Below are 27557 nucleotides of genomic sequence, written 5' to 3'. Positions count from 1 at the left end.
CTCTGATAAAATATCCGTTCGCTAGAGCGCACTACGCGATCTTGTGTGGGATTCTATTTCTGTACATTGTACATTATTTTTAAAAATATATTATATTTTGGGTGTGATGTAGGTAACATTATAAAACATAACAAGCTCTCATATTTTCAGAACCTACATAATATAATCAATTTATGCGGCTTTGCTTACAGTTGGTGCTCAGCGTGGTTGGCTTTCAATCAGTTAAGCGAGGTTCGATTCTCGGCTGTGGCATTTTTGAAGTGAAACCTTGTTGAGGTGGGGGAGCCGCTCACGAACGTTCTCTCTCTTCTCTTCTTTCCTCTCTCTCAGACACCAGCGAACTGCGCCACGCCAAGCATCAGCTGAAACTAGAAGTTTCACTTCTGTCTTGCGTAGGCTTGACACACCCACTTTTTTTTCTTTTAAAAAATGTTCTGACCTACTAAAAAATAAGATATTGAATGAAAAAGGCGTTAAAAACAAAAAAATAATGTGCGATGGCCGAGAATCGAACTCGGATCAACTGCTTGGAAGGCAACTATGCTGACCATTACACCACCAACGCCAGTTGTCGGGATGAGCTAAGAAGCATTTATATGTTACTTCAAAACTTTGACTAGATCAAATGAACTTTAATCGGTGGTGGGGGTACCCGCATTTTCGTTTCGATCGTGACTCGGTTTTACTCCGTCCCCGAAAATTCATTACGCGCCTAAAGAAGTTTCACTTCAAAAAGATAAAAAGTGATGAGTCGAAATATCTCCTAATATTATGAAATTATTTCACTGTTTACACAGGTGCCAACCATCACCGTGTCAAATGATTATATTTTTATCGTAATTGTGTTAATAAAAATGTCCTTGTACTCCAGGTAATTAATTATAGGGTTATTTGTTCTCAGGTCCGTACCCTGTTCGTGAGCGGGCTGCCCATGGACGCCAAGCCGCGCGAACTGTATCTACTATTCCGAGCATACGAGGTAATCATATTTTATTATTCCTCTGATAAAAACCCACACTGACTAATGACTAAAGCTTAGAGCTTTATTCTCAAAGTCACGCTCTTTCTGAGCTGGAAGAAATTTATGAGAATGTTATATTCTTGCTTAGTTTTTATGAAGTATTTCAAGAAGCCAAATTTTCATTTCTACCGTTATTAATTCTACATGAGATTTTTGTCAAGTTATCCAATAAGTAAAAATGAATATTTAGAAATCAAAAAATTTAATGCATGGAGTTGCCAGTGGAATACGGTTTACGGTATTTCTAATTGGGAATGTTTTGAGGCCCAAAGGAGTAAGGAAGGAATGGGGAAAGTGAGGAAGTACCTGACTATTCAGATATGGTCACCAAATACGACCAATTCTAACGACGTTTCGATTCTGAATAAAGGCTTTTCACCAGGGCGATATGGAGTATCACTATTATGAATAATTTTTAAAAAAATCCTAAATATTTTTGCAGTCGACTCGTCTTCATACCATAATTCTGAATACATTTCCAACACTTGTTATCTTTTTTGTTCGAAGCCACATAGCCGAAAGAATGGGGAATCCCAATGCTAACCTTACAAGATTATTTTAATTCAACGCTTATCATAATCCCTGCTTTGATGGTACAATATTATTATGGTCATAGAAAGCTGTTAATACAAAACATTAATTTTCAGAATGTCAATTAAATTAATAGTATTACGTAATAGTAATTACGGTGGAAGTAGCGAGATGACCTGCAAACATGCGAGCTGACCTATAAATTACGTACAGAAAAAGCTCTGAAAATCTCGTGTTGCCAGAATTTCGCGAAACAGAATCCCTAAAAAGTAACAATTCACAGTTTTTTATAGACAAAAAATATATAATTTTAAAACACCGTATGGTTTGTACGTTGTTCATCAAAATTAGTTGGCATATTTCACAAAGTAAAACTTTTAAATTATATAGTTTTCTGAACCTCTGTTCATTTCCCACGGTCATTATTATGTAATAATGAATTTGTGGTATGATGATAGCCCATATTGAGCCATATAACAATGTGTGTTTTCTTGCTATTCATTCCAAGCAATAATATTAAAAGGAATGAGTTTTATTACTGCATTATTTGGATTTTTTTCTGAACACCAATAAAAGCTTTCATAACCCAGAAAGAACTGTGCAATCGTTATGTTCCTGGGACACGGAAAAGCGTTGTATGTTGGTATTACTATTATATGGACCAGGTACCTTAGTACATCAGAAACGTTAAACTTGTGCATAAAAATACTGTGAAATTATTTTACTTATACGGTTATGCTAACAATAATAATTGGTAAATTCTATAGCGCCTTTTTAGTGAAATTATAACTTGAATGGCGCTTTACGAAGATATAAATTAATTAATTATGTAGGTATAGTGAAATATCCATCGAACCATTTTTCTTTTGAAACAAACTGTTTTAAAATATTCCGTCTTGTCTATTTTTTATAGTTTAAGCAAATATCCATAGCATAGTGATGCAAATGAAGTTGCGAACTAAAAATTGTTGACCTTAAACTCCCTGACACAGAATCTCTCCAGATGTGACACAGCTCACCGTTCGAGAGTTTTACTGCTTCAATAACCATGTCTACTTTTTTATAGTGTTTACCATAAAACACTTTGGTATTTACGTAGATTAATCCTTCAAAAATTGGTATTTACATAATATTTACAAATAATGTTGAGGTCTGATATTTTTGGTAATAGCTGCATTGAGAAAGAGTGCGAAATGAAAATACTAAATCATACACAAGCAATTGATATTTTTCCTTAAATCGATAAAAAACCGCTATTAAGAATTCCATGAAATGCTACAAATCTAAGCATTTTAGCTCTAAACCAACATCAGAATATAATATTATATAATGTATTCATGAGAACCAATTTAAGGTGACGTTAACAAACGTTAACTAAAAGTTACTTACCTCTGATTTACACAATTTTAAATCACACATTATTATTTCCGTATATTTATTGTGTGACTAAATAAGGTTCTGCAGGATTACGTGTATGCTCGGTGGGCCGTGTGGAGCCAGGCGTGTTCCGGCGCTATAAACTTCCGTAGACAGGTCTTGTAAAACGTATCATGGCGAAAGATCTAGCCATCAAACCATAAGAATATATTATTTTTATTGGAATATTGACAATGTAAAAGAATTATATTAAGTGATTGATTTTACTGTGAAGAACTTTTTATAATTGGTATTATTTCGGTAACAATATCAATGTAGATAACTCTTAGCTTGTTAACCTTATAGATGCTGCTGTATCATATAGGTACGAGTTTTTGACAATCTACCCAATGCGCTGTAGCAAATATGATACATGTAGTTTTATAATCGGTAAAGTGTAAAGACAGACAAGCGATCTAGCCAAAATGTAGGATGGGTTAATGCTAAAAAAAACATGAACGTACCGATGATAGCTCCATTATAACTTAACCTTCTTTCTCATAAACAAGGACATGACAAAAAGATAGATTACAACGAGACTCTCAGGGGCAGGACCGTGCTCATTTGTAAGGCTACGGTCACAAATTAATATAGATTATTTCGTGTTTTTACTATTTTCAAACACAATATCTGAATTAGATACCTACCTTTCTTCATAAAAATATAAATAGAAGATACAACTTGTGAAGTTTGTGTTTCTCCCACAATCTAGAATAAACTTATTTATCGAGCAACTATTTCAATTACTAACACAGAAGTTTTCTTGAGATAAAAGTTTTTGTAAGGATACCAATAATAACTTCAGAACAGTAAATATGTGTGAACATGTCAAATAAAATTATTCTGTTCTGAAAAGAGGTTGAATTTTATATTAATGTATTTACAGTCGTCCATTATACATTATTTCTTATTTCATCAATTGTTGTTGCTAGTCAAATGTTTTCCTGTGAGCTTTTTTTTTAATCACGGCACTTAATTGATCACTGAAAAAGCGCAAACCCTCGACTTTACTGTTTATATATAAACATAATAAATACACATATACAATTTATACTTTTTATATAAAAACAAAAGAAATACACATATGCAATTAAAAACATTCTAGTAAAATATATTAGATAATTGTAAAAAGCATTCACTTTGTGGCTCATCATAATTTATAATAAAAACACATAAATTTGTTTTTGACCACGATAGTTTTATTTTCACTCTACCGGTTTCGGAAGATCCCTTCCTTCGTCAGGAGAATATTTAAAACTAATCTACTACACAAAATATTGGCACATAAATACAAAAATGTTAAGTGTTTGAGAGAGATGTCGACAAAGTGGAAGGGGTAATTACGGGAATTCCAGGAAGAACAGAGCGGTTAACTGGAAATATGTCAAGAATAGGACTATAAGACAGATTAATTTGGTTATTTATTATACTGGAGTTATTATTGATGGCTTTTCTGATTTCAAGTGCTTCTAAATTATCTAATTTTTTGCCTTTCTTACTACGGTGAAGAATTTTAACGCCTGTATCTTTACTAAAAGTATGATCGGTGGAAATGAGATGATTGGCAAACTCCGAAAAATTATTGTTATTTAAACATCTTAAATGTTCGGTGATTCTAATATTTATATTTCTAGTTGTCTTACCTATGTAGAACGATTGACAATCATTGCAACATAGTTGGTAAATGCCTGAGTGGCTAAATTTGTGATCTTTATCTTTAGTATTTTTAAGTAATTTTCCCAAGTTGTTATCAGTATAGAACGCGGGTTTAATGTGGGTAGGCAAATTTTTTGAACTAAGTGAAGAAAAATTGGATATGTATAAGATTTTACGCCATTGAAAGGGATTTATGATTTTATTATTAGTTTCAGGTGTACCAAATAAAAATGTATTCGTCGAAATGAGTTTAAGTTTCTTATTCAGGATTTTATCAATTAAGTGTGTCGAGTAACCATTATTTAGAGCAATTTGTTTTATTTTTGACAGTTCAATTTCAAAATTAACAGCTGATAGTGGGATTTTTACTAAGCGGTGTACCATTGAATGATAGGCAGAATGTTTGTGTGATATCGGGTGGTTTGACGTGTTATGTATAGTTATATCCGTGAATGTCGGTTTACGATAGATGTTAAATTCAATTGTATTATTTATTGAAGTTAGTGTTAAATCTAGAAAATTAATCGATGCATTACTGCCTACCTCTACAGTGAATTGAATTTTTTTATGAAATGAATTTATAAGAAGAAGGAATTTAGTTAGTTGCCGCTCTGTTCCCGTCCAGATACAAAAAATATCGTCTACATATCGTTTCCATATATTGAATAAACGAGACAGATTGCCTTAATCAAAATTATTTCCAGTATAACAACTGCGTCTTCCAACAGAGCCAAGGGCTACCTATGGGAGCTCCTACTAGCCCACTTTTGGCAGATATTTTTATGAATAACTTAGAAAATAAGATTTTTAATTGTAAGTCATCACTCTTAAATAATGTTCTCACTTGGATTACAAGGTTAACAATAAATTCAAGAAACACACGAATACCGAAATTGTAAATCAACATTATCATTTGCCTATTTACGATAATTGTGTTTTTCAATACTTATCTAGAAGATACGGAAGGTAACCTAAATACTTTAAAACATAGAAAATTCAAACCCTTGAATTAAAATGATTATTTACTTATTTGTGTAAATTAAGCGTTAGGTACTTTGATCATATTCTTCGTACATCACTTACAGACTTTATGCCCTGAAAACCAATCGATTCCTTATGCCTTATATTACCCTCTGACATGTACACAATATAATACTGTCGGTCGGAATGTAAAGCCTCCTAGGCAGCATATGGGGTTGGATTTGACATTTGTATTTGTCCCGTCACGAACTGGTACGGGAAATCCCCGAAAAAACCGGCGAGCGGGCGATGGGCGGTACTACCTTCCTACATTATTCTACGGGGTGGTTTTTCATACCCCGAATTTATGGTGTCTATTCTAAATAGAGGAAGACTTTAGTAAACAGTATGAGGGGTTTACTGGGCCCGAGGCTCGAGTATCAACTCAATAGCTTTATCGATCACATTACCTATACAGGAAGGCTAGTTTAATGTTTTGGGAGTGGCCGTTTTGATTACATCCTCCGAGATATACGACAGAAATAAAGAGATTATGATTTCGAAATCTTATTACTTACTTGCACACGAGCGTAGATAGTGTAAACATATATTTTATATGATTTTGGTCAAACTTACCTTTAAATACCATAGGGTAACACATGCCAGAAATTTTTGAGGATAATCTGGCTTTAACGCGTAGGGTACCTAACTAATTTAGAAGTTTTTCAACGAATAGTCAAAAATGTGAAATCGTTCTAGATACTTATAAAAAGACGAAAACTTCAAAATCTTTTTCGCTTCATGAGGAGTGACAGATGCAAGATTACCACCTAATTGATTATCCAGGCGATGTTTCATGGACAACGTGTGGAAAAAGACGATTCACCTCAAGAAACGAAACCTACATAACTGGTGCGAGTACTGTACCCATGTACCCCACAGCCTGCAAGCCTATAAATAAATAAATATAAGAATAATCAAAAGCTGTTGAAAACATGAACATATCAGGAGGTCTAGCATGTCCATGTTATCGTCCGATCGATAACGCCTTATGTTAAAACGGTATTGACTAAATTCGTCAACTATTATTATTATTAGCGATATTTGTTTCTGTGCTAATAGTGATAAAAGTGATGTTAAAGCTTGTTAGTGAATTCGATAGGACACAAAGAATTTCATCACACCAAGACATACAATAAGATAAGTCTCACTCATACTTCACTTTGTGTATGGCTTGACGGTTTGTTTATAACATAATTATGTCAGAGGAATGCAACCATTGGGCCACTTGACGTATCCATTACGTAGTGCCACGGATTAATTTCAGTTTGCGGGATTCACATGTACGGTTGGTAAGAAAAGGTTGTGTGGCACTGAACTCTGATCTATGATAGCATTCGAAGCGTTGACGGACATTAGTTACGTTCAGATTTGGCATTAAATAACAATGTTATGTCGAGCACACGGATGGCGCCCATAATTACATATTTGTTTATCTTGATGAACATACCTAATGAATGCTGTGCACAGAATTACAAAAGGGAATAAGCTTTGAGGAAGGATCTTGTCTATTTACTTCTTAAATATTTACCTTAATTGTTTATGTTTATTTGCAGTCTGTTTTTACCAAATTTCGTTCAGATTTGAAATCGGCACTTTTATTGTATTTCAGAAGAGAGTCTTTATCGTACACAGATTTATCCATTCATGTAATATTTGATTCGAATATTTAAGAAGAAGCAAAAAGAGGCATGGAGAAGAAGCAAAACGAAGAAAAAATAAGTGGGAGGAGCCAAAAAAAGCCAGAAGAGACAAGATGAACAAAAAAATACAAATAAAGGACAGGATGCCGCAAGAAGATGTAGGAAGAAAATAGGGGATCTAGGAAGAGTCAAGAAGAAGTACGAAGAGCGAGAGGAAGCCAGAAGAAACAAGAAAAACCAATAAGAAGCAAGAAAATTCAAGAAAAGCCAAGAAGAGACAAGAAGAAGCAAGAGAAGCTGCAAGAAAGTGTAGGAAGATTCAAAAAGAACCACGAGGAGCCAAAAAGAGCCAAAATGAGCTGTAAAGGGGCGAAAAGGTGCAAGAAAGTGAAATAAACAGTCAAGCCGGGCCAAGAAGAGCCAAAAAGACTTAAGAATAACTAAAAAGAGACAAGAAGAGCAAAGAACAACCAAGAAGAGTCAATAAAAACCAGGAAGAGTAAAAAAGAGGAGAGAAGATATAAGAAGAGTCAAGGCGAAGCAATAAGAGTCAAGATGAGCTGAGAAGATCCAAAAGAAGCAAGAATAAGGAAGACGTAATGAAAAAAACAACGCTAAATCAATTCCTTTATTCCTGCCCATTCTTAATTCCAATATTGGTTTATTAGGTTGCCTGTATACCGGTCGATTAAACTCCGACATCCTTCCTCTTCTCAGAGTACGTGTTCCGAGTCCTATCAAATCAGTGCCCCCTGGTGTACTGGTCGCACCGGGACAGGAGTGCTCCTGGCTAGGGTGGTACAATCGTATCGGAGCTGTATAATGGTTAACGTTTCGGAATGTCAATTCATAGGCAGTACCTCCAGTGTTGATCGCGTATAGCGATTTCTTATTTATTACATTATCACTATCGGTCTGGCTACCAACAGCGTGACCGTGCTCGGGAAATCGGTATTAAATTATCGGTAGTTAAGCCTATCGATACGTATTGTAAATATATCGATTTCATTATGCTAGACCACCAGGATCAGTAATTTTACAGTAACATCAGAAAAGTAAATGTTTGCCCTTACTACGGTTTTTCGTTCGGTGTGATAAATAATATAAGTAGGTACCTACCTACTTACAAATAAAGAAAAAACTTGCCAGTGTGAAAAGTCATTGCTCCTAATATTATGCACCTACCTACCTATCGTATTGTATGCTTCTTAAAATCTGAAGGAAAAAATATCTGTTCGGAGTTCTGAAACATTATTTCATTTAAAGGTAATCAGTAATCACTATTCAAATTCAGGGCAATACTAGAGAGCATTTATTTTTTATGTGAATATCGCTCAAGAGTCGCAACTGCTGCCTGTTAAAGCCCCTACTCAACATTCAATTTGCAGGACTGCTTGCAGGCCAGCATATGGAATTATTACTATTCCGACGGCCCGACCAAGGGAATAATAATAAATCGGTTGGCGGTTTTGCCTACTCACCATCCCAATCCCAAAACCCCAGCATGCTGTCCTGAAAGTTGTCCTGCAAATCGGTTCTTGGGAAGAGTTCGGTTGGGAGCAGTTGGGACTCTTGTGCGGTATTAACATAAATAAGGCTACTAACCGGAGCCAGTGAGACCATGGCATCACCAGTTGAGGTATGTTTTGTGGCTGAAGGGTATGATGAGTATTGGTGCCAACTCCAAAGAAGCTAAATCGTAGTACACCCTAATTTGGGACCGAAACAGTGATGTTATGCGCGAAATATTTTAATTTCACTAAGTTTCGCACCGAAATTTCCCTAGATTTCAGATTGGATTTGTACTGGATTCCAGACAATATTTTTTCAAATCCACAGGGAAGTGGTTGCTAGAGAATTTAAAGAAAGATTAATTCACTACAAGTTTTTCAAAGGGAATTTCGAGGGATGATTCCCCACAATATTCTTTAATCCATAGGTCAGAATCGCCCTAATTTCGTCAAAAGTTCTTTTTCCCTTTTCCCTAAAATTTATTTTTCTCCCCTATTTTGTATTAAAAAGGGAGCTAGAAGGCTAGAATCTGAAAAAATTACCTAAGAAGCTAAACCACTTTTTTGGAGCAGACGGTCTCAATTCAGAACTAAATCTAGTTCTTAAGGAACTGAGTTGGCAACACTTTCGAGGAGGGGAAATGGACGAGGAAGATTGGGAGGTACCTGGCTATTACATGCTATACAGATCTAGTATCTGCTTTAGAGAAAGATCTGTTCACCAAACACAGCTGAAGTAATTTCAAGTAATGTTACGATTCTGACTATCGTTGTGATTACTTTTGACTGTTTTTATTGTTTTTGATAATATTATAACATTTGCTTTATTGATAGGGTGATTAGTTTATTTCTATTTTAATGGAGAGTTGATTGACGGCTATTAATGTTTGAATAGATTTAGAAAATATGTCTCGAAATGGGAGAAAACATTTAAATAATAATAATCGTCGCTGAACACGCATAAAATACCCGAAAAGGGAGTAGTTTGCGTGACTCTTTATTGCTTTTAGGCTGATAAGATTTTTACGTTTAATATTTTTTGGGTTAGAAAAACAAGCGTAGTACTTAAAATGGCTAATCTCCATTATGTGAAAAGTTATTATGGAAATTGTATATTTTTAAAGCTCCTTTGAACCGTACAATTATGCAAATATAATATTATGGCCCTAAAAATAATAATGTCCCCGAGAATACTGTCCCACTTCGCTATAAAGTTATACCTACATAGGAAAAATAGCTTTTTATGTAATGTAGGTATATTATCGAGGCTTCTGACTCACATAATGCTGTCATTTTTGCCGCATCTGTTTTAAAGTACAATATTAACATAAATTGTATCGTCATCATACCTAATATCTAATAATATTTAAAAAGTAACGTCCTTTCAATTAATTCACTTTCAAATCGGGTGAAATCATTTCATACGTGTTAAGTTAAGTTAAGTATAACAACAGAAAATTAATTTCATTCACCGGTATTATTCATAAATTATCCAATTATTATTATATGTCTAATAGTCTAGTCATTAGACACTTTGTTGAAACAAAGAGTAGGGTAGTTCTGATTTTTGAAGTGAAACTTCTTTACGCGCGTCATGCAATTTCGAGGACCGGAGTAAAACCGACTCATGACCGAAACGAAAATGCGGGTACCCCCACCACCGATTAAAGTTCATTTGATCTAGTCAAAGTTTTGAAGTAACATATAAATGCTTCTTAGCTCATCCCGACAACTGGCGTTGGTGGTGTAATGGTCAGCATAGTTGCCTTCCAAGCAGTTGATCCGAGTTCGATTCTCGGCCATCGCACATTATTTTTTTGTTTTTAACGCCTTTTTCATTCAATATCTTATTTTTTAGTAGGTCAGAACATTTTTTAAAAGAAAATAATATTGCAAAATAATAAAAACACTTATCTCACTGTGATAAAACATTACTCCGCTAGAGCGCGCTTTGCGTTATTGTGTTGGATTAAAATTATTATCTAATCCGTATATTATGATAATTGTATTACATTTATTTAATTAATTTATTTATTTTGATAATATGTAATAATTTACAGAAAAAAAAAATTAAAACTATCTCCCTCTGATAAAATATCCGTTCGCTAGAGCGCACTACGCGATCTTGTGTGGGATTCTATTTCTGTACATTGTACATTATTTTTAAAAATATATTATATTTTGGGTGTGATGTAGGTAACATTATAAAACATAACAAGCTCTCATATTTTCAGAACCTACATAATATAATCAATTTATGCGGCTTTGCTTACAGTTGGTGCTCAGCGTGGTTGGCTTTCAATCAGTTAAGCGAGGTTCGATTCTCGGCTGTGGCATTTTTGAAGTGAAACCTTGTTGAGGTGGGGGAGCCGCTCACGAACGTTCTCTCTCTTCTCTTCTTTCCTCTCTCTCAGACACCAGCGAACTGCGCCACGCCAAGCATCAGCTGAAACTAGAAGTTTCACTTCTGTCTTGCGTAGGCTTGACACACCCACTTTTTTCCTTAATCTTTATACTGATTTTGGGGGGTCGATTACGAATCCGGGTTTCGCCAAACAAAAAAAGTTTGAATTCATTATTCTTCACTAAAATAATCTGCATAAAAGTTCATTTAATTTAGGTTCAATAAGTTTTTTCGCCACGCATACCGTTTACTAGTGTTATAAATATACCGATTTAACGCTATGCATTTGACGTTTAGTCGAAAGGTTGTGCTTTCGATTTCCGTCTCAACCCAAAAGCTTTTTTGACTACATGTTTCAATTCTTATCATTAGGTACGTGCACTGCACGTTTGATTTTGCAATCTCGATTCGTGTTCATTGAAAATATATTAGTTTCCATTTTGGAAACAGCGTAATAAACATATTAGTTAAATATTCGGAATCGCTGATTTACCTTAATTACTATAAAATGAATCTGACTGCATTTGGGAAATTTTTAATTTTAGCTTTTTAATTTTTAATTACGTAAAATGAAAATGTGCTTTCGCTGTATGGGGTGACAGCCATTTCAAATAATTTCTGTCAATTGGTATAACTGATTCTAGATGGGTGACCGACTTCATGCGAGTAAAAAAAATAATGGCGGGTAATTTTGTTTACAATTTAGCGATACACAAATACAAAGATTTTTTACTCTACCAGCCAGTATAAAAACACTTTTGAAAGAAAAAATTTAACGTCTGTGACTGGCACTCACAAAAGTATCTATACAAAAGGTTAGAAAAACTACGAACATTTCCCCATTTTTTTCACGCCGGATTACATTGTGACTCCTCAAACAAGCTAATAATACCTCCTCCTTTCTAATAACTTCCAAAAAAACCTGTACACCAAAAGAACAACAATTAGACGACATAATAATATATTTTCGCACGTCCCGCCGATAGTTAATTACTTTGGACGATTTATTTGTTAACAAAAAACACAACGAGCGGCTAGAGATAATTGAACAACGTAAATTTAAAAAAAATAATGTAATACAATATTCCGGCAAAATAGTGCATACTTAAACAGCATTAATTATTTATTCAGGTATTATTATTTTATTTAACCTAACCTATAATAACCCAACCTTACCTAACCTATCCTAACCTAACCTTACCTATAATAATGCAACCTAACCTAACCTATAATAACTCAACCTAACCTATAATAATCCAACCTAACCTAACCTATATCCTAACCTAACTTATAATAATCCAACCTAACCTAACCTAATCTGCAATAATCCAACCTGACCTATGTCCTAACCTAACCAATAATAATCCAACCTAATGCAACCCCTAACCTAACCTAACCTAACCTTTATCCTAACCTAACCTATAATAACCCAAACTAACCTAACCTTACCTAACCTAGCATAAACCCAACATAACCTAACCTATCATAACCCAACCTAACCTATCATAACCCAACCTAAACTATCATAACCCAACCTAACCTATCCTAACCTATAATAACACATTCTAACCTATAGTAAATAACCTTACCTTTTTTTAATTTTTCTTTATTTATAAAACATATCTAATAACTCAACCTAACCTATAATAATCCAACCTAACCTAACCTATATCCTAACCTAACTTATAATAATCCAACCTAACCTAACCTAATCTGCAATAATCCAACCTGACCTATATCCTAACCTAACCAATAATAATCCAACCTAACCCAACCCCTAACCTAACCTAACCTTTATCCTAACCTAACCTATAATAACCCAACCTAACCTAACCTAACCTAGCATAAACCCAACATAACCTAACCTATCATAACCCAACCTAACCTATGGTAAATAACCTTACCTTTTTTAATTTTTCTTTATTTATAAAACATATCTAAATATCTTTATTTTATTTTTCGAGTTTGGCCAAAATAGTACCTACCTAGTATTTGCACAGAGTAAATGGTAAAAATTCTAGCCACTCATTTTAGGAATACCAACAAAACACAATGTCATCAACAGAAATCATTTCAGTTTATGATTCCAGCTGTCATCCCATACAACGGAAGTGAATTTTCGATGTACGTAATTAAAAATTAAAAATTAAATTAAAATGCTAAAATTAAAAATTTCACAAATGCAGTGCAGCAATGCAACATGGTCAGATTCCTTTTATCGTAATTAAGGTAAATCAGAAGGTTTTATTTTAAAATATTTCATATAATCCGTGTTCAGCGATTCCGAATATTTACCACATTTGCGAGTTTCTCTCACGTATGCATAATCTATAACTACACCGAGTGTCTTCTATTAATGATTTCCTTGATAAAAACACAACGGTGGCTACATAAAGCGACTGATGTAAAATTACAGTTGTGTGTCAATCAAACGACGTAAAAAAGCCTAGTGCCTCCAGCAAGTCTGCCATTTTCCATTCCCCGGTGTGCCACTATATTATTTACGGTGGTATCGATTTGGGAAATTGAAAATAATAGAGAGGACTTCCGTGAGATAATACGTCACATGCCTGTCAATTCTCATGACATTTCCAATGAATTGTCATTCCAGAAAATTCAATCGATTGTTTTAACTTCATGTAGGTAACCATCGATAGTCATAAACTCAAACTCTTTAGTAGGGAGATGGAATAAAATAAATTTTAATGCATTTTTTCTTTTTTTATTAGAAAGGATTCATAATTTTTCATGCCCCTTTCTGTAATACATATTATTGTGTTTATACTTCAATTTTGTTCCTAAGTAGAAGCCAGAATAAAAAATTAAACAATTTATTTTCAAGTGGTAACTGATAATGAAAGATAGATTTTTTTATGTGAAACATCTTTTGACGCGCCGAGGGGTTAAACCGACTCTTGCGCAGCAAGCATGGCAAGGCGGGACGACGCTCTTACACTGAATGATTCTTAATTCGGCCAACCTCGTAACTCAACGGCCTTTCCACCCGGCTGCCAAAGCTCTGTGCGACATATTTGCTTCTGTTCTCACTAAAATTGGCAACGGTTCTGTTCTAAATGGTGGAGAATTTTTAATTGGGAACATATTTATTTCTGTATATTTTAATAATAATAATAAAAGAATTGTTTTATCATCAAAAATATTAAAGCTTTTTGCTTTTATTTTCACTTCCTTCAATAAAAAATCAATATCGATGTTTCACTTCTGCCAGGCGTTCTGTGATGGCAATTTTTAACTATATTTTGGGCTTACTAATTTTAGGTGCCTATTTAGAATCTAGTTCAATCGATAAGGCGATGCCATACATAGTAATGCAAAATCATGTGTTTTTGGTTTGAAAATTTAGTCGCCTAGAAATATTTCAGATGCTTTAATTAAATACTGCAAGTAGAATACATCTTGGCCTTTGAAATAATCGAGTATTTTTTAGATAAGTCTTTTTATAAGCCCAGAAAAAAATAGTGTAAAGGCCTATGAAAATTGTTTTAAAGTTGAAAATCTCCTACTTACGGACCCATTTTCAGTTATGATTTTATTGTATAATGTGGCAAATTAAGTTATTTATAAAATGATCGGAAAAAAATTAAATATTTATTCCTGAACATCCACAAAATAAAATAAAATCACTTTTTGGCCATGTTTTTTTCTTGCATAAATCAAAACAGGCTGATGGTATTAAGCGGGAATTTAAACCTTATCGCCATCTACATAAGGGTTGTTATTGATAGCGGCTCAATTTGAAATATTACACTACGAAGTACATCGCCTTAACTATGTTATATAAAAGTCGCTACAACATCATCATAATACGATGGCAACTAACACATAAATTATATCTGTTTTGTTTCTTTCGCGAAAATAATCCGAACGTAATCGTAATAATTTTATAGACATGGCTATTTCGATTATGCCCTTCATAAAAAGTATTCTTTATTCATCCAGTGCCTACTTAAAAAATGTTAAAAACTGTTTTTCTATCTTTTATTTAGTTTAGGCTAATCTATAAAATGTATGTATTATGACAGCAAACGGTTTATTTATGCAGCAAACATTTCTCTGGTAGTAATTATTATTTTATAACAGTTTTTTTAAGGTTTGTTTTCTTCGTTTGATTCCAGGGATATGAAGGATCTTTGCTCAAAGTAACCAGCAAGAATGGAAAAACTGCATCGGTAAGTTAAATTGACCCTTAATATTTAAAGGCATAAGCATTTTGCTCAAATTTGAATTAAATTGATAACCTTTAGATAACTAACTTTATTTTTGGTCGAAAATTGTAATAAATTAATAATATTTTTAACTAAATCATTTCAGCCTGTTGGATTTGTAACATTCCACACTCGGGCTGGTGCAGAAGCTGCCAAGCAGGACTTACAGGTTTGTTTTCACACTATTCAACCCTAATTCATATCAATTATATTAATGCCTCGAAAGTACAAATAAGGTAATATCTTCACCCTTGAATTGGATATATATTTTTTTAAATATGTTTCATGAAAACGTATCTCTCACTCTATCCTTGAAATTTGTTTTCAAATTCGAATGAGATTTTAGACAAGAACTTCAAAATTCTTACTATCGTTTTCTCTATCTAGGTTAAATAATATTAAAGAAATACTTTTTTGGGTGTATTGCTTATAAGTAATCTATAACTAACATCACGTTTTCAAATGCCAAGATGAGCACTGTATCTTGTGAAGTCATGAAATATTATATTATTTCATCACTCGCAACTTTGGGTGATATTGAGAAATAAGTTATATAAATCAATACTATGTCTTGTAAAAAGCCTTATTAAAATATCCTATAATTTGAGTTATTCCTCAGTATCTACCATTGGTTTTGTATACATATTTGAATTTATTATTAGCAGTTGCTTATATTTAAATAGCTTAAATACATGCTTTAGTATTTTGAAATTTGTTTTTATTAATAAGAAGCACTAAATCTAATGCAGCTGCTATAAATAAATAATTATTAATAGTACCTACCTTCGATACAAAAGACTGCCTAACTATTCTACTTTTCTGTTATAATTTATAAAAGAGTTGTACATTAGCTTATTAATTGGTATCTTTGGTATAATCTCTTCATTTCGTCAAATCCATTTTAATGATTTTTCAACAAACATCATTTTTCAATCATACATTTATCAATATGTACTTAATGCAAAGATGCCCATAGACAAATCACAGCTTCATTGCTGTAAAAAGTATTGCTTTATGTAAAAAGTGCCCACACCAAAATGGAAATATCAACTTTCAATACAACGCATTTCTTTATTCATTGTTTAGTTTTCATGACCATATGTATTTAAGATTACGCCAAAGATATTCAATGATAATGCATGACACGGTTTCTGACTAAGATTTGATTCACTCCCTAGCACCGTGTTATATCACAAAATAAAATGCCCAAGAAAAGAATTTGTCCACTAGACGTGCAATAGATTTTCCTCAAATTCAATGTTTCCAGCATTTTGTTTTGCACGGTAATCAAGCGAATACCAATTTACATACGAAATATGCAGGGCCTATTATATGAAAAGAACTAGCTCACTACAATAATAATAAATATCTGCTCATATATTTAATATTCTGTGTTATAAAAATTAGTTTTCGTATTTTGAAGGCGCCTTATTTAATAGTATGTTACATTAGATTTAAAGTATCGAAGAGCCTTCCCATCTCAAAGAATTCCAGTAATGTCTTATAATTTTTACAAATATTGAGTTATTACTTTATATCGTTAAGATTCCAAAATATTGTTCCTGTCTCTCTATTTCCATATTCCGGATATTAGATGAAATAAATTTGTATCCTTTATTTAAATTAACCATCTTTAATGGTTCAAAGGAACAAATTTTGTAATTTAAAGATATGGATGAAAAATGGATACAAATTTATTTTGACAGTCCAGCACCAAGCGCGTGAATTATTATATAAGGCCTACAGCACATAATATGTTTCTTCTATATCTTGGTGACGTAGCTAATAATGAAATTGCATTCTAGGGACTGTGTGCTGTATAATACATTATGTATGTAGTTGTGAAAAAGATGCGTAATAACTGAAGTATAAGTTAAGAATGCCAGAAAGAAGTATTTGACAAATTGCAATACAACACCAATTCATTTTGTATCAATGCAGGTTACCTACTAAACTCGCCTTCGCTCCTTCTTTAAATTCACATTACATATCTGCATATTTTAGCACTTCTTATAATGTGAGAATGTGTGAGTAATGGTCACAGTAATGCACATTTACAGACACAGGCTTAGGCCCTGAGTAAACAAAACGATATAAGCATATAATATGCTGTCTTTCTGAAGTACAAGGTTTTACCTCTAGCAGAGTTTGTACCATTCCATGGATTGAGTCATAATCAATGAGGCATTTAACTTGACCATGAGTTTCAATTTAATAATGTATTGTGTGTTGAATTGTGATTTGGTTTGGTCTGCGATGTCTGGTCCGGAATATGGCCACGGCCTTAACAATGTCACCCCAGTAAGCACGCCCCACATTATCATATACCGTTCCGCTCTGGCGGCGGTCGAAATGTTCACAGCAAGGCGTCAGGTTCGATCCCGACATGCCACAAACAATTCGGCTGGAGTTTGCCAAAAGCAACACCAAGGTCAGCAAACCGAAGCCGGCGGTAGCCACGGCCGCCCCGGCCACACACCCCGCCTTGATGCACCCTCTCACTGGACGTAAGTACCTGCCCGACCCAACCTAACCCATACCAATATTACCCCCAACCACCTCATCCTAGCCAAACCTTTCGATCTTTACTACGATTCATCGTTATCCTTTTGAACGCTCTTAAATCAAATATAATCTATTTCGACCTCAGCAGATTCTAATCAATCAATCCTTGTAACCTAAGAACTCAACCAACCCAACTCAACACAATCTCACCTCTAACTACCCAATCCTCAAATCTATTGAACGTGAGTTCATCTTAAACTAACCCAACTCTCTTTTATTGAATATAATCTTCTCCAAATAGCATAATTAAAATACATTTTAACCAAACCTTATTTTACCTAATGAAGGTATAACAGGTTAAACCCAACACAATAATGCCCAACCTTAGCCAAACCTAAAAATAACTCTTCCTAACCTAATTGAATGAAATCTATTTTAACATCGGCATATGCTAATAATTCAATCCACATTCATCCTGATATAAGTAAGACACAGTCTACTAGACTCGATCATGGTATTCTTACAAGCGGTGGCGGTTCTCCAAAGGGGAACGGTAGGGACAGACCCCTCCACTTATGTATTCCCGAAACCCGCTAAAAGAAAAAAAACATTTGTTGCTTTGTCTTACACCAAAATGAATGACTTCTATTAACATAAAAGTAATTAACATTTGCAAAAATATGATATAAAAATTTATTCCGCTTCATTGCATGCAACAGGCTTCCGCTCCTCTCCATATCATGAAGCTAACATAGAACTAAAAATAGAAACGAGAACTAGCGATCAGCCACCCGAATCCCTTCATGCATTTCTCAGTGTGGATAACCTTGGCGCAGGTTGGGGACAAACCGAGATGTCCCTTCGGGCATTCGAGCACATTCTTTGGTTTCTTTCTCGATCGTAAAGCAATCCTCGAAACGGCGCACGCTCTTTTATGTGAATTTCAAATATGGTGTGGACAGTCCAGTAAATCCTTTTGTGCCAAATAATACCGAACCGTTTATTTAGTTCAAGAAAGTTACGTAGTTTGTAGTTGCCTTGTTTTTATTATACTATGCCATTAATTGGTATATTCCTATATAAACTTATTTTGTGTCCAGGCCTGCCATGAACATTTTGTTGGATAAATCTTATATAATAATATTCTCCGGGTGACAAACTAATCTAACTAGATTTCAGTACACTATGTGTAAAAAATGTCCCAACCATCGAAGAAGTGCTCGAGCCGCCATCGCTTACAAAACTGCCTTTTTAATCAATCACATCGCGATCATTCCAACCAAATTCAATCCTGCCAGAAATTATGCATTCTAATCTAACCTAACCAAACACGGAATTACACATTATAATCGGACGCTATCAAAAACAACCTTCCTTTCCCTGGTTCTGGCAATCATAACCTGAACCCAACCTAGACCTATTGTAACAAAATCAATTTTGACCCAACCCAACCCAATCCACTCCACTCACTGGGATAACAGAAATATCACGTCACTTTGTTAATGCTTATTATAAGATTATTGTAACAAAACTAAAGAACCTCCTCAGCACAAACACTTAACATTTGCTGCCTAGCAGACAGGATACAAAAGAACCTCACCTTTCCTTGACAATATTTTCTGTGTGACATTATATTTCTGTAATCTTGTTATAAAAAATATATATTCCTTGTTATAAATAATGATATTCTGTTTGGTAAAGTTTCCTTACTCCGTTTGCTGCCAAATACACCCAAATTATTGAAGTAACACTTCGTTTCAACTTAATTAATACAAGAAACAACTATTTACATCGGGGGAGATGGAAAAACATGAACAAAATACGTTATTAGGTTCTTAGTTTGGGTTTTTTTTATGCGTATTTAGATTGAAACGTAACCATTTGGCAAAAGTTACTTCATGCTAATAAAATCCAACATGGTGGTCAAAAATGTTTCATCAAAAGAAATATAGTAAGTACTTAAAAAAAAAATTAATTTAATGGTTCGTTCACCATCCCCCTGATGTAAATAATTGATTTTGGTATTAACTTAGTTGAAACTAAATTTAAATAATTTGTGTGTACATGTTTAGAAGTAAGCGGAGTGAGGAAACTTTACCTTATGTTTTCCTGGCTTTATAATCTGGAATACAAAAAATAGAAATAAGGCTTCATGTTAAGATAAAACCATACTTAGGTACACACTTAATTTATAAGAAAGTCAACATAAATTATTGATTTTAATAAGATGATGATAAATTACATTAAGTACTTTAATTTGATGGGATATTTCTTGAATTTTTCATATTGCGTTCATTGAGATTTTCCTAATACATATTTATAATTATTACTGTAGTTTTAGTAGGAATCTTTATAGAAAAAGACCTTTTACAATGATCCAAGCACATCCTCAAGATATGCATTTTGTATAGACCCTGTTTGCTAATCACTTACAAACACTGCCTAGTTTTCCGATTCATCTTTAATCCTGTGATTATCAAAAGAAAAGCAATCAAATAGGTTATGCAAACAAGGATGTCAATATAAATCAAAGTACAGTTGATAAAATTTGAATTGGAAAACAAGCCACCACTGTCACAAATTCAGCTTCGGCTATAATACCCACTCATGTGTACACACACTAGCTGAGCCTAACTTTACTTATAATTATTATTAATATTTATCCATATCTGTAATAGGTGAGCGCATTACGTCTTACTGTGTTTGCAATATAACACAATCTGCTATGAATATGAATAATAATGGCATGTGCCTAGTCTGGGGCTCAAGTTTCTAATTTAACTGTATTTATGTAGTAACTGAATAAATAAATATTAAGGTATGATCATACTGAGCATTGCAGAGTTTGATATTGAGTAAATTTGTAATAATATGAAATTCAACAAAAAATGAAATACGTCTATGATATTATCTTAATTAATACAGTGAGACCAATATAACTTTGCCAGTAGTGCAATCAAGAACATGCAGATGATGTCTATACACTTATTTTTTTTATTTTTAGAATCAAATAAGACCAATGGTGCTTTCTACGACTGGCAAAGTTATTTTCGTGAGTCTGAACATAATTATAACATTATTTTGTGACCGATTGTCGTGTCTATTGTTTAATTTAATTTCACGGAACTTTCTATTACGTAGACGCGTTTATGCCGGCCGAGCTGGGAAGCCCATTCTTCCCGGGGGCGGCTGAACTATGGCCACACACCCTGTACGGGGCGGGTGACCTGCCGGGGCTACTACATGCGGGGCAAGTTCACCCCGCCCTTCACCCGCAGCTGCCCCCCGCGCCGCTGCGCTCCTACCTCTGACTAGCAGGCGACCGACCACACCATCATGTTAGTATATCACACTTTATTTATATTTTATACACCTTAGTCTATGCTTTTTAATTCAATCAAATCTATTATATTATATTATTATCAACCAGCAAAATAATATTCTAATAACTTTTGTAATTTTTTTTAATCTCTGCTAGATTCAATATGCAACAAGTTTTATTCAATTCAATATTTTGGGTTTATACAACTTATGCTGGCCACACCATTTAATTATTCTGAAATCATGAAGATGTGGAAATTAATATACTTACTTAACATTTTTCACCACCAAGCAGTAAAAATATACCTTTTTACCAAGTAGAAAATTTTGTATATATGTAATGTAATACATACACGGGTTTGTTTTAAAGTTTCATGCTCTTAAAGTTGTCATAAAATTGCTCTGAAAATAATATGAAGATGACTGTAGCATGGTAAAAGCAATGATCCTAAATAAATCCATAAATGGGGGAAAAAAGTGTGCCTAATGTTTTTTGACCATAATATAAGTTGTGAGGTTTCAAAAACTCAGTCTGGAAGTTTTTGCTGATTTCGATACAGTCGCAATAAACATAAATTAGTTGAACATAAACATAATCTTAACTTTTATCATTAAAAACAAAAAATATTGTATTTAGATATTTTGCATAAAATGTATATTCTTTTAAATTGATGGTGTTACAAACAGGAACATAAATGCTGTAACACCCTGTGTAATTTTTCTATTTTTCTGAACGTCCATGTAAAAACAGAACCATTTCAAAATGATACTTAATCTAACTTAGATGTATGACTTCCAGCCCCCCCTGTCGGTGGGGTCGTGCCTGCTGCCGGCGCCTGCTCTGGGCTCGCCGGCCGGAGTGGGGCCGCCGATGCCCCCGGTGCCCTCGGCGGCCCCCTGCTCCACACTCTTCGTGGCCAACCTCGGCCAGTTTGTCTCCGAACACGAGCTCAAGGAAATATTCAGTAGGTCAGTTGCAAACATCCACCAGCACTTAACACCGCTATTGTGACATATCATCGATAGGGCAATCTAACCCCACTCTTTTGGGTGCAGAAATCCATTCCGCTGACTGTTTATTACTATTTACGGTCTGCTTGAATACATCATGAGCTGTGAAGACGGTGTTAGTTGTTGCCATGTATACCTATTATTAAACGTGATCAATCAGGCAACCGAATCCCACTCTTGTGAGTGCAGAAACCCACTTCGCTGACTGTTTATTACTGTTTGAGGTGTGCTGAAATGTGACCTTGTGGGCTGTGAACATGACGTCAGATGTAGCCATGTATACCTAATAACTTTAAAGACTATATGGCCACAAAGTCAACTAATGGCATTAGTTGTAGGTAGATGACTAATGTCACTAAGTTTACGTGGCCACAATGTTACTAATGTCATTAGATATATACATTGCTGCAATGTTACCTACGTATATGGCTACATTGTCACATAAAGTCATCGGTTTACATGAATTCAATACCATAGGTGTATATGGCTACAAGTAATACTATTTATGTAGCGCCCGCTGTGTGTGTGCAGACCTTTATTCAAAATTAAAAAGTTTAAGTCTCATGCATATGAATGATCGTGCATTTTTGCTAATGGAAATGTAGAGAATGTGGCAATCAGGCACTGGAAAGTTACCTTGAGGTAGACGGTAGACCGTCTATCAATTTCTTATTGACAAATACACATGCACCATCTTGAAGTATGTATTACGCAGTCAGTGGGTTGGGTTATTGATTTGTTTGTGAATTATAACTTTCCTATTAAAAAATCTATAATAATATGTGAAAGGGATGGACTTATCCAACTTGATTGATTTTTAAACTATTTGCCCCTCTACATAATAATATGCATGTTAACTGTCAAAATTTTAAACCCTTCACACTTTAGGGAATTCTATAATATTTAATAAGGGTTATTATTTTTCTTGCCAATATAATGCGATGACAACAGGACATTGTATAAAAATGAACATTGTCAATTTATTCACATTTTATCTACGATCATTGGCTATCTCCTCATTATTAAATGTGTTATTTTGAATGTTTATTTTTCCTTTATTCTATACAAATAAATGTGTCCAAGATGCAATTATTACTCTAGCCTAGTTTAATTGTTGTTGTATTGATGATGTGTCAAGATACCAAACATTTAACTTATGAATGTTGAGAAAATTTAACACCTCTTACGCACCCACGCGCACAAACCCAAGCAGTATGGCGCTACCAAAAATTGATTGGTCAATAAAACCGCTTACAAATAATCACATTTATTGTGTATACACTGTACGCCTATCAATCAAATATCGATGTGATAACTCCAATAGAACCAAAAATAACATTATTTTCAATTAAATCAATTCATTCAACAACTAAGAAGAAAAAAATACACAACTTGCTTCATGGAAATTCTCCTTGTAATGTTAAAATGTTAATGCTCATTGTGTGGTTTTGAAAAGGGAGTGAAATATTGTGATTTTAACTAAATATATAACCCAGTTTTAAATAAATATTCTATCAATAGACGCGCATTACCAAATTAATCTCTTACAGTTAATAAATTCACTGTCTTTCTCAAGTTAAAGACAATATTGACCTTATACAATAATGGTAGCAGCCCAACCTAACTGCACGAGAAATATAATAAACTAATTCAATTAAGATTCATATCTGAGCACTGGCATGCATATTTAGTTGGTAAACATTGTTCTTCGTACACATGCACTGCCACTAAACACAATCCACATTGTTATTATTCATTTTAGTTGTATTATTTACATTTGTCACTCGTCTTGGGTATAAATCACTACCCTATGGCCAACCCAAATAATTAGATAACTACTATGAATTGTTTTATCCAATTTGTGATGTTTTACGCCAATCATTGATTTCATTTATTGGCTCTTTAGTCATATTAATATTTACAATAACTTATTTATTGTATCCATCCCTCTTCATTTCTGAAGTCTTTATGATTTACATAACATAACCCTAAAGTTTAAGTTTAGACTTACGGAATTCAATACTTCGTTTGTGTGAAAGCACTATGAAACAATACATAACATCTAGATGATCAATGGCATAGAACTCCACAACTTGTCTACAATTCCCTTAAACTTCTCATTTATTAATTGATATTTCAACATTTTATTTTAGAATGCATTATTATTAGAGCTGTCCGAAACACCTCATACAAGAAAAATTTATTATTATTGATATCGTTAAGATAATCTTTTTCTTGGAGGTATACAATTTATAAATTCTGTAAAAATGTGCAAACTCCAAGAAAAAAGAAGAATAACAATTTTATAAATTTACTCTTCTTCATAAATGTATGATATGAAATGTCTTGAGATATTCACAATAATTTGGAAGACCCTGCTATCTAAGCCTATCATGTATCAATAATAAAACAGCTTTTACTCTGTTTTATGAGTAACTTTGAGCTTATGTCTTATAAAGAGGAGCTGAAACAAGATATTGATGTTTTGATGCCACAGATGTGGTGTTACGTGGATAACTTCGGGCCGATCATTCAAAGAGATGTTTTGATACCACAATATTGTGGTATTCAGTGGCCTCCTTTTTCTTGTATGAATGACTTTGGCCACGCTCTGGTATGCACTCACCTGTAATGACCTATACACTGTATGTGTGCACGCCCATCACCTGTGTGTTTTGCACGCCAGTTGCGCGGGGTTCTCACGCCTGCGAATGCTCGCTAAGCAGCCAGGGGGGGCGCAGGCACCCGTTGCATTCATCGAGTTCCACGATATACAGAGTGCCGCCAACGCCATGGCCAGCCTCCAAGGGACTTTCCTACTCAGCTCAGACAGGGGAGCCATACGAATTGAATACGCCAAGTCCAAGATGGCAGCCACAGAAGGGGCAGCTTACCACAATGGATGGCATCACTTGGCTAACTTAGAAGTATGCTTACATAACTTCATTGACAATTATTTATTTCACTTACAATTAATTCTTCCTTCACTTTCAATTTTTATAAGGGTCCGGATTTGCGGTAGCAAAAGCAATGACTACAGTATGTTTTATCAATACAATTATTCAACAATATTTGTTATTCTGTTTGCCTCAATGTGGAAATTATAATAGAGTTGTTAGTAAAACTAAATATATTCTTTTATCAAAGCAAATCCGGACTCATTATAATGAGTACAATCCCATACAGTGTGCATATTTCAGAATGCTTTCAGGCACCTCAAAAGGCACTTAGAAAGTCTTTTGCGATGCGACAAAGTTTCTGTGAGGTCTTAGATCTCACATGTGTTGTGTGGAACCTTTACTTTTTTTTACTGTTAGATCACATTCAGCCAAGCCAATTGCAGCATACGTATGAATGTGGCCTTGGGTAGCACAACTTAACTTTAAAAGAGGTCATCCGGAGACAATAATTTTCATGGAACTTTAGAAGTAATACTTAAATAATATTTTTCAAGGTTTTCTACCATGCTTACAAATGCTCACTTATTCAACTTTTAATAGTCATGACTTCGGGGTGCTACTATCTTATGCTTAACATCTTACAAAAAATGATTAGTCAAATCTAAATTTTGCCTCAAATTCCACCTTAAAGCTTCTCTTATTAAAGTAATTTGTTTATTAATGTATTACATTACTACCTTGATATCATTGATTATAAACACATTATTTAATCAGATAACATGGTTAGTTTTTAAAAAGAAAACATATTAAAGTTTAATTTTTCTTCCTTTCAGGGACCCAAAATCGGAGAAGAGAGTGAACAACAACATTAACACCACGTATCTGCAGCTAACCACCTGACAACCTGAACCTGGGCTCCAGGACACTTCTCGACCAGAAGTTATCACCAAATTATGTTAAATTATAATTAATTATGTTTAATTTATTGAAATTCCTATCTACATTCTTTAACGAGTCATTGTTTATCGTATTGACCTGGAATCATTTTTAGAAGAGGTATTTCCAAGTAAATCTCGGTAATAGGGGTTTTAAAGGAAAAAATGGCATTGAGCATTAATTAACATCGCGTGAAAGAAGAAAGATAATAATTATGATTCTTACGTAAGCTATAAACCAAAGGTGCCCTTTTAAAATTACTTTTAAGACTTGAATATTATTATTAAAGAACCTTTTTATCTTTTAAAGTAATTCATCTAGTGAAGTATTAAAAGTTATTTGCAAGTATTTATTGTTGCAATTTTATCCAAGCGTACTTTTAAAATATCCTATCCTTTTTTGTAATTTGTAAGAGTTTAAATAAATTCCTAAGAATTTTGTCAAATTAATATTTGTATTATGATAATACATAATTACAAAACACTTTTTGGACCTCAGAAAAGCGGTACCTAAACAATAAAAGCATGTTACATATTTGACAAAATATCATTTAAATAATATTATTGTTACATTTCCTTCATAAATTTAGACTTTTTATTAGTTGATAATGATTACTAGATTTTTTGAATGATTTTCTATATTTTTTAGTTTTCAACGTTTTAGCTTTATAGTTGATCTCTATAACAATCTAGGGTTAGTAGAAAGGTTATTAATGATTATTTGTGAGGTTATGTAGAATAACATAACTTCTCTAAAGTGTGTATTGGAGCAATTTGGTAGTCAGGTGCCTGTCTAGAATGGTTTGGTCCGAATTTGCCTTACTTGAAGAAAGTATGACAGCAAATTGTCGCAGTATAACACCTTTTAACTTCTTACAAATATAATATTTCGTCTGATGAAAACTTAAGCATGCTTGTCGAGCTTTTTGGAAAATTATTATATGATACATCTATAATAAATTAATATAATCAATAGGGTAAATATATATAAATGTTTAAAAATAGGTTTTAACTCTTAATATGAAGTAATGGTAATTTTTTTCACCCTTGTTTATTCCTGAAAATTTGTGAAGTAATATATTACATATATATATATATATATTTGTTTTTTATTTGATTTTAAATAATTATTATTTATTTTTACAAAAATAAGTATTCTTAAGAGATGCCTAATTAGCAATAAACCAAATATCTAAAAGAAGAGTAATTAATATCTTGTAAAACAATTCTTTTTTTTATATCTTATTTGGGTATACGCAATCCCATTATTGAATAATTTGTTAAATATTCCAACCTTGTTATGAACTCTGTTTCAGAATACAAACATAATTCTTGAGTCAATGCTATAAGTAAAAATCATTTTAAACAATAAGAATTTTATATATTACATAATTTTATGTCAGTAATTTGATATGGTTGTATTTAGTGTTATTCTTCTTGTATTAGTGTAATATAAT

General features: G+C 33.6%; 2 protein-coding genes across 6 annotated transcripts in view; both read left to right on the top strand.

Moving 5' to 3' along the window:
• LOC149419892 (protein couch potato-like) overlaps positions 1–22186 on the top strand; it is a 585651-nt gene extending 563465 nt beyond the window's left edge. For 3 of the 5 annotated variants that reach the window (XM_089637361.1, XM_089637362.1, XM_089637359.1), the window contains 7 exons: positions 902–979; positions 15339–15392; positions 15535–15597; positions 17791–17935; positions 20938–20985; positions 21075–21271; positions 22054–22186. In XM_089637361.1, coding sequence (XP_089493487.1) covers positions 902–979; positions 15339–15392; positions 15535–15597; positions 17791–17935; positions 20938–20985; positions 21075–21244 — 558 coding nt within the window. In that variant the 3' untranslated portion in view covers positions 21245–21271; positions 22054–22186. Of the gene's footprint in view, positions 1–901; positions 980–15338; positions 15393–15534; positions 15598–17790; positions 17936–20937; positions 20986–21074; positions 21272–22038 lie in introns of all 5 variants that reach the window. The other 2 variants (XM_089637360.1, XM_089637363.1) reach the window with 2 other exon arrangements.
• A 2611-nt stretch (positions 22187–24797) lies between these two features.
• On the top strand, positions 24798–27298 carry LOC149419891 (uncharacterized). The gene is made up of 2 exons (XM_089637364.1): positions 24798–25192; positions 25999–27298. The coding sequence occupies exons 1-2, from the start codon at positions 24860–24862 to the stop codon at positions 26035–26037; spliced, it is 372 nt and encodes a 123-aa protein (XP_089493490.1). The 5' UTR covers positions 24798–24859; the 3' UTR covers positions 26038–27298.
• Positions 27299–27557: the final 259 nt, after the last annotated feature.

The sequence above is a fragment of the Hesperophylax consimilis genome, chromosome 11 (genome assembly GCF_061612785.1).
Source record: "Hesperophylax consimilis isolate HC1 chromosome 11, BYU_Hcon_1.0, whole genome shotgun sequence".
NCBI classification, from domain to species: domain Eukaryota; kingdom Metazoa; phylum Arthropoda; class Insecta; order Trichoptera; family Limnephilidae; genus Hesperophylax; species Hesperophylax consimilis.
Note: the sequence above shows the minus strand (reverse complement) of the source record. Positions and strands in the feature narration are given on the sequence as shown.

Coding starts and splice junctions, on each gene's coding strand:
- LOC149419891 (XM_089637364.1), top strand. CDS start 24,860: ATGACTTTGGCCACGCTCTGGTATGCACTCACCTGTAATGACCTATAC. Junction 25,193..25,998: donor ATCACTTGGCTAACTTAGAA/GTATGCTTACAT, acceptor TCTTCCTTTCAG/GGACCCAAAATCGGAGAAGA.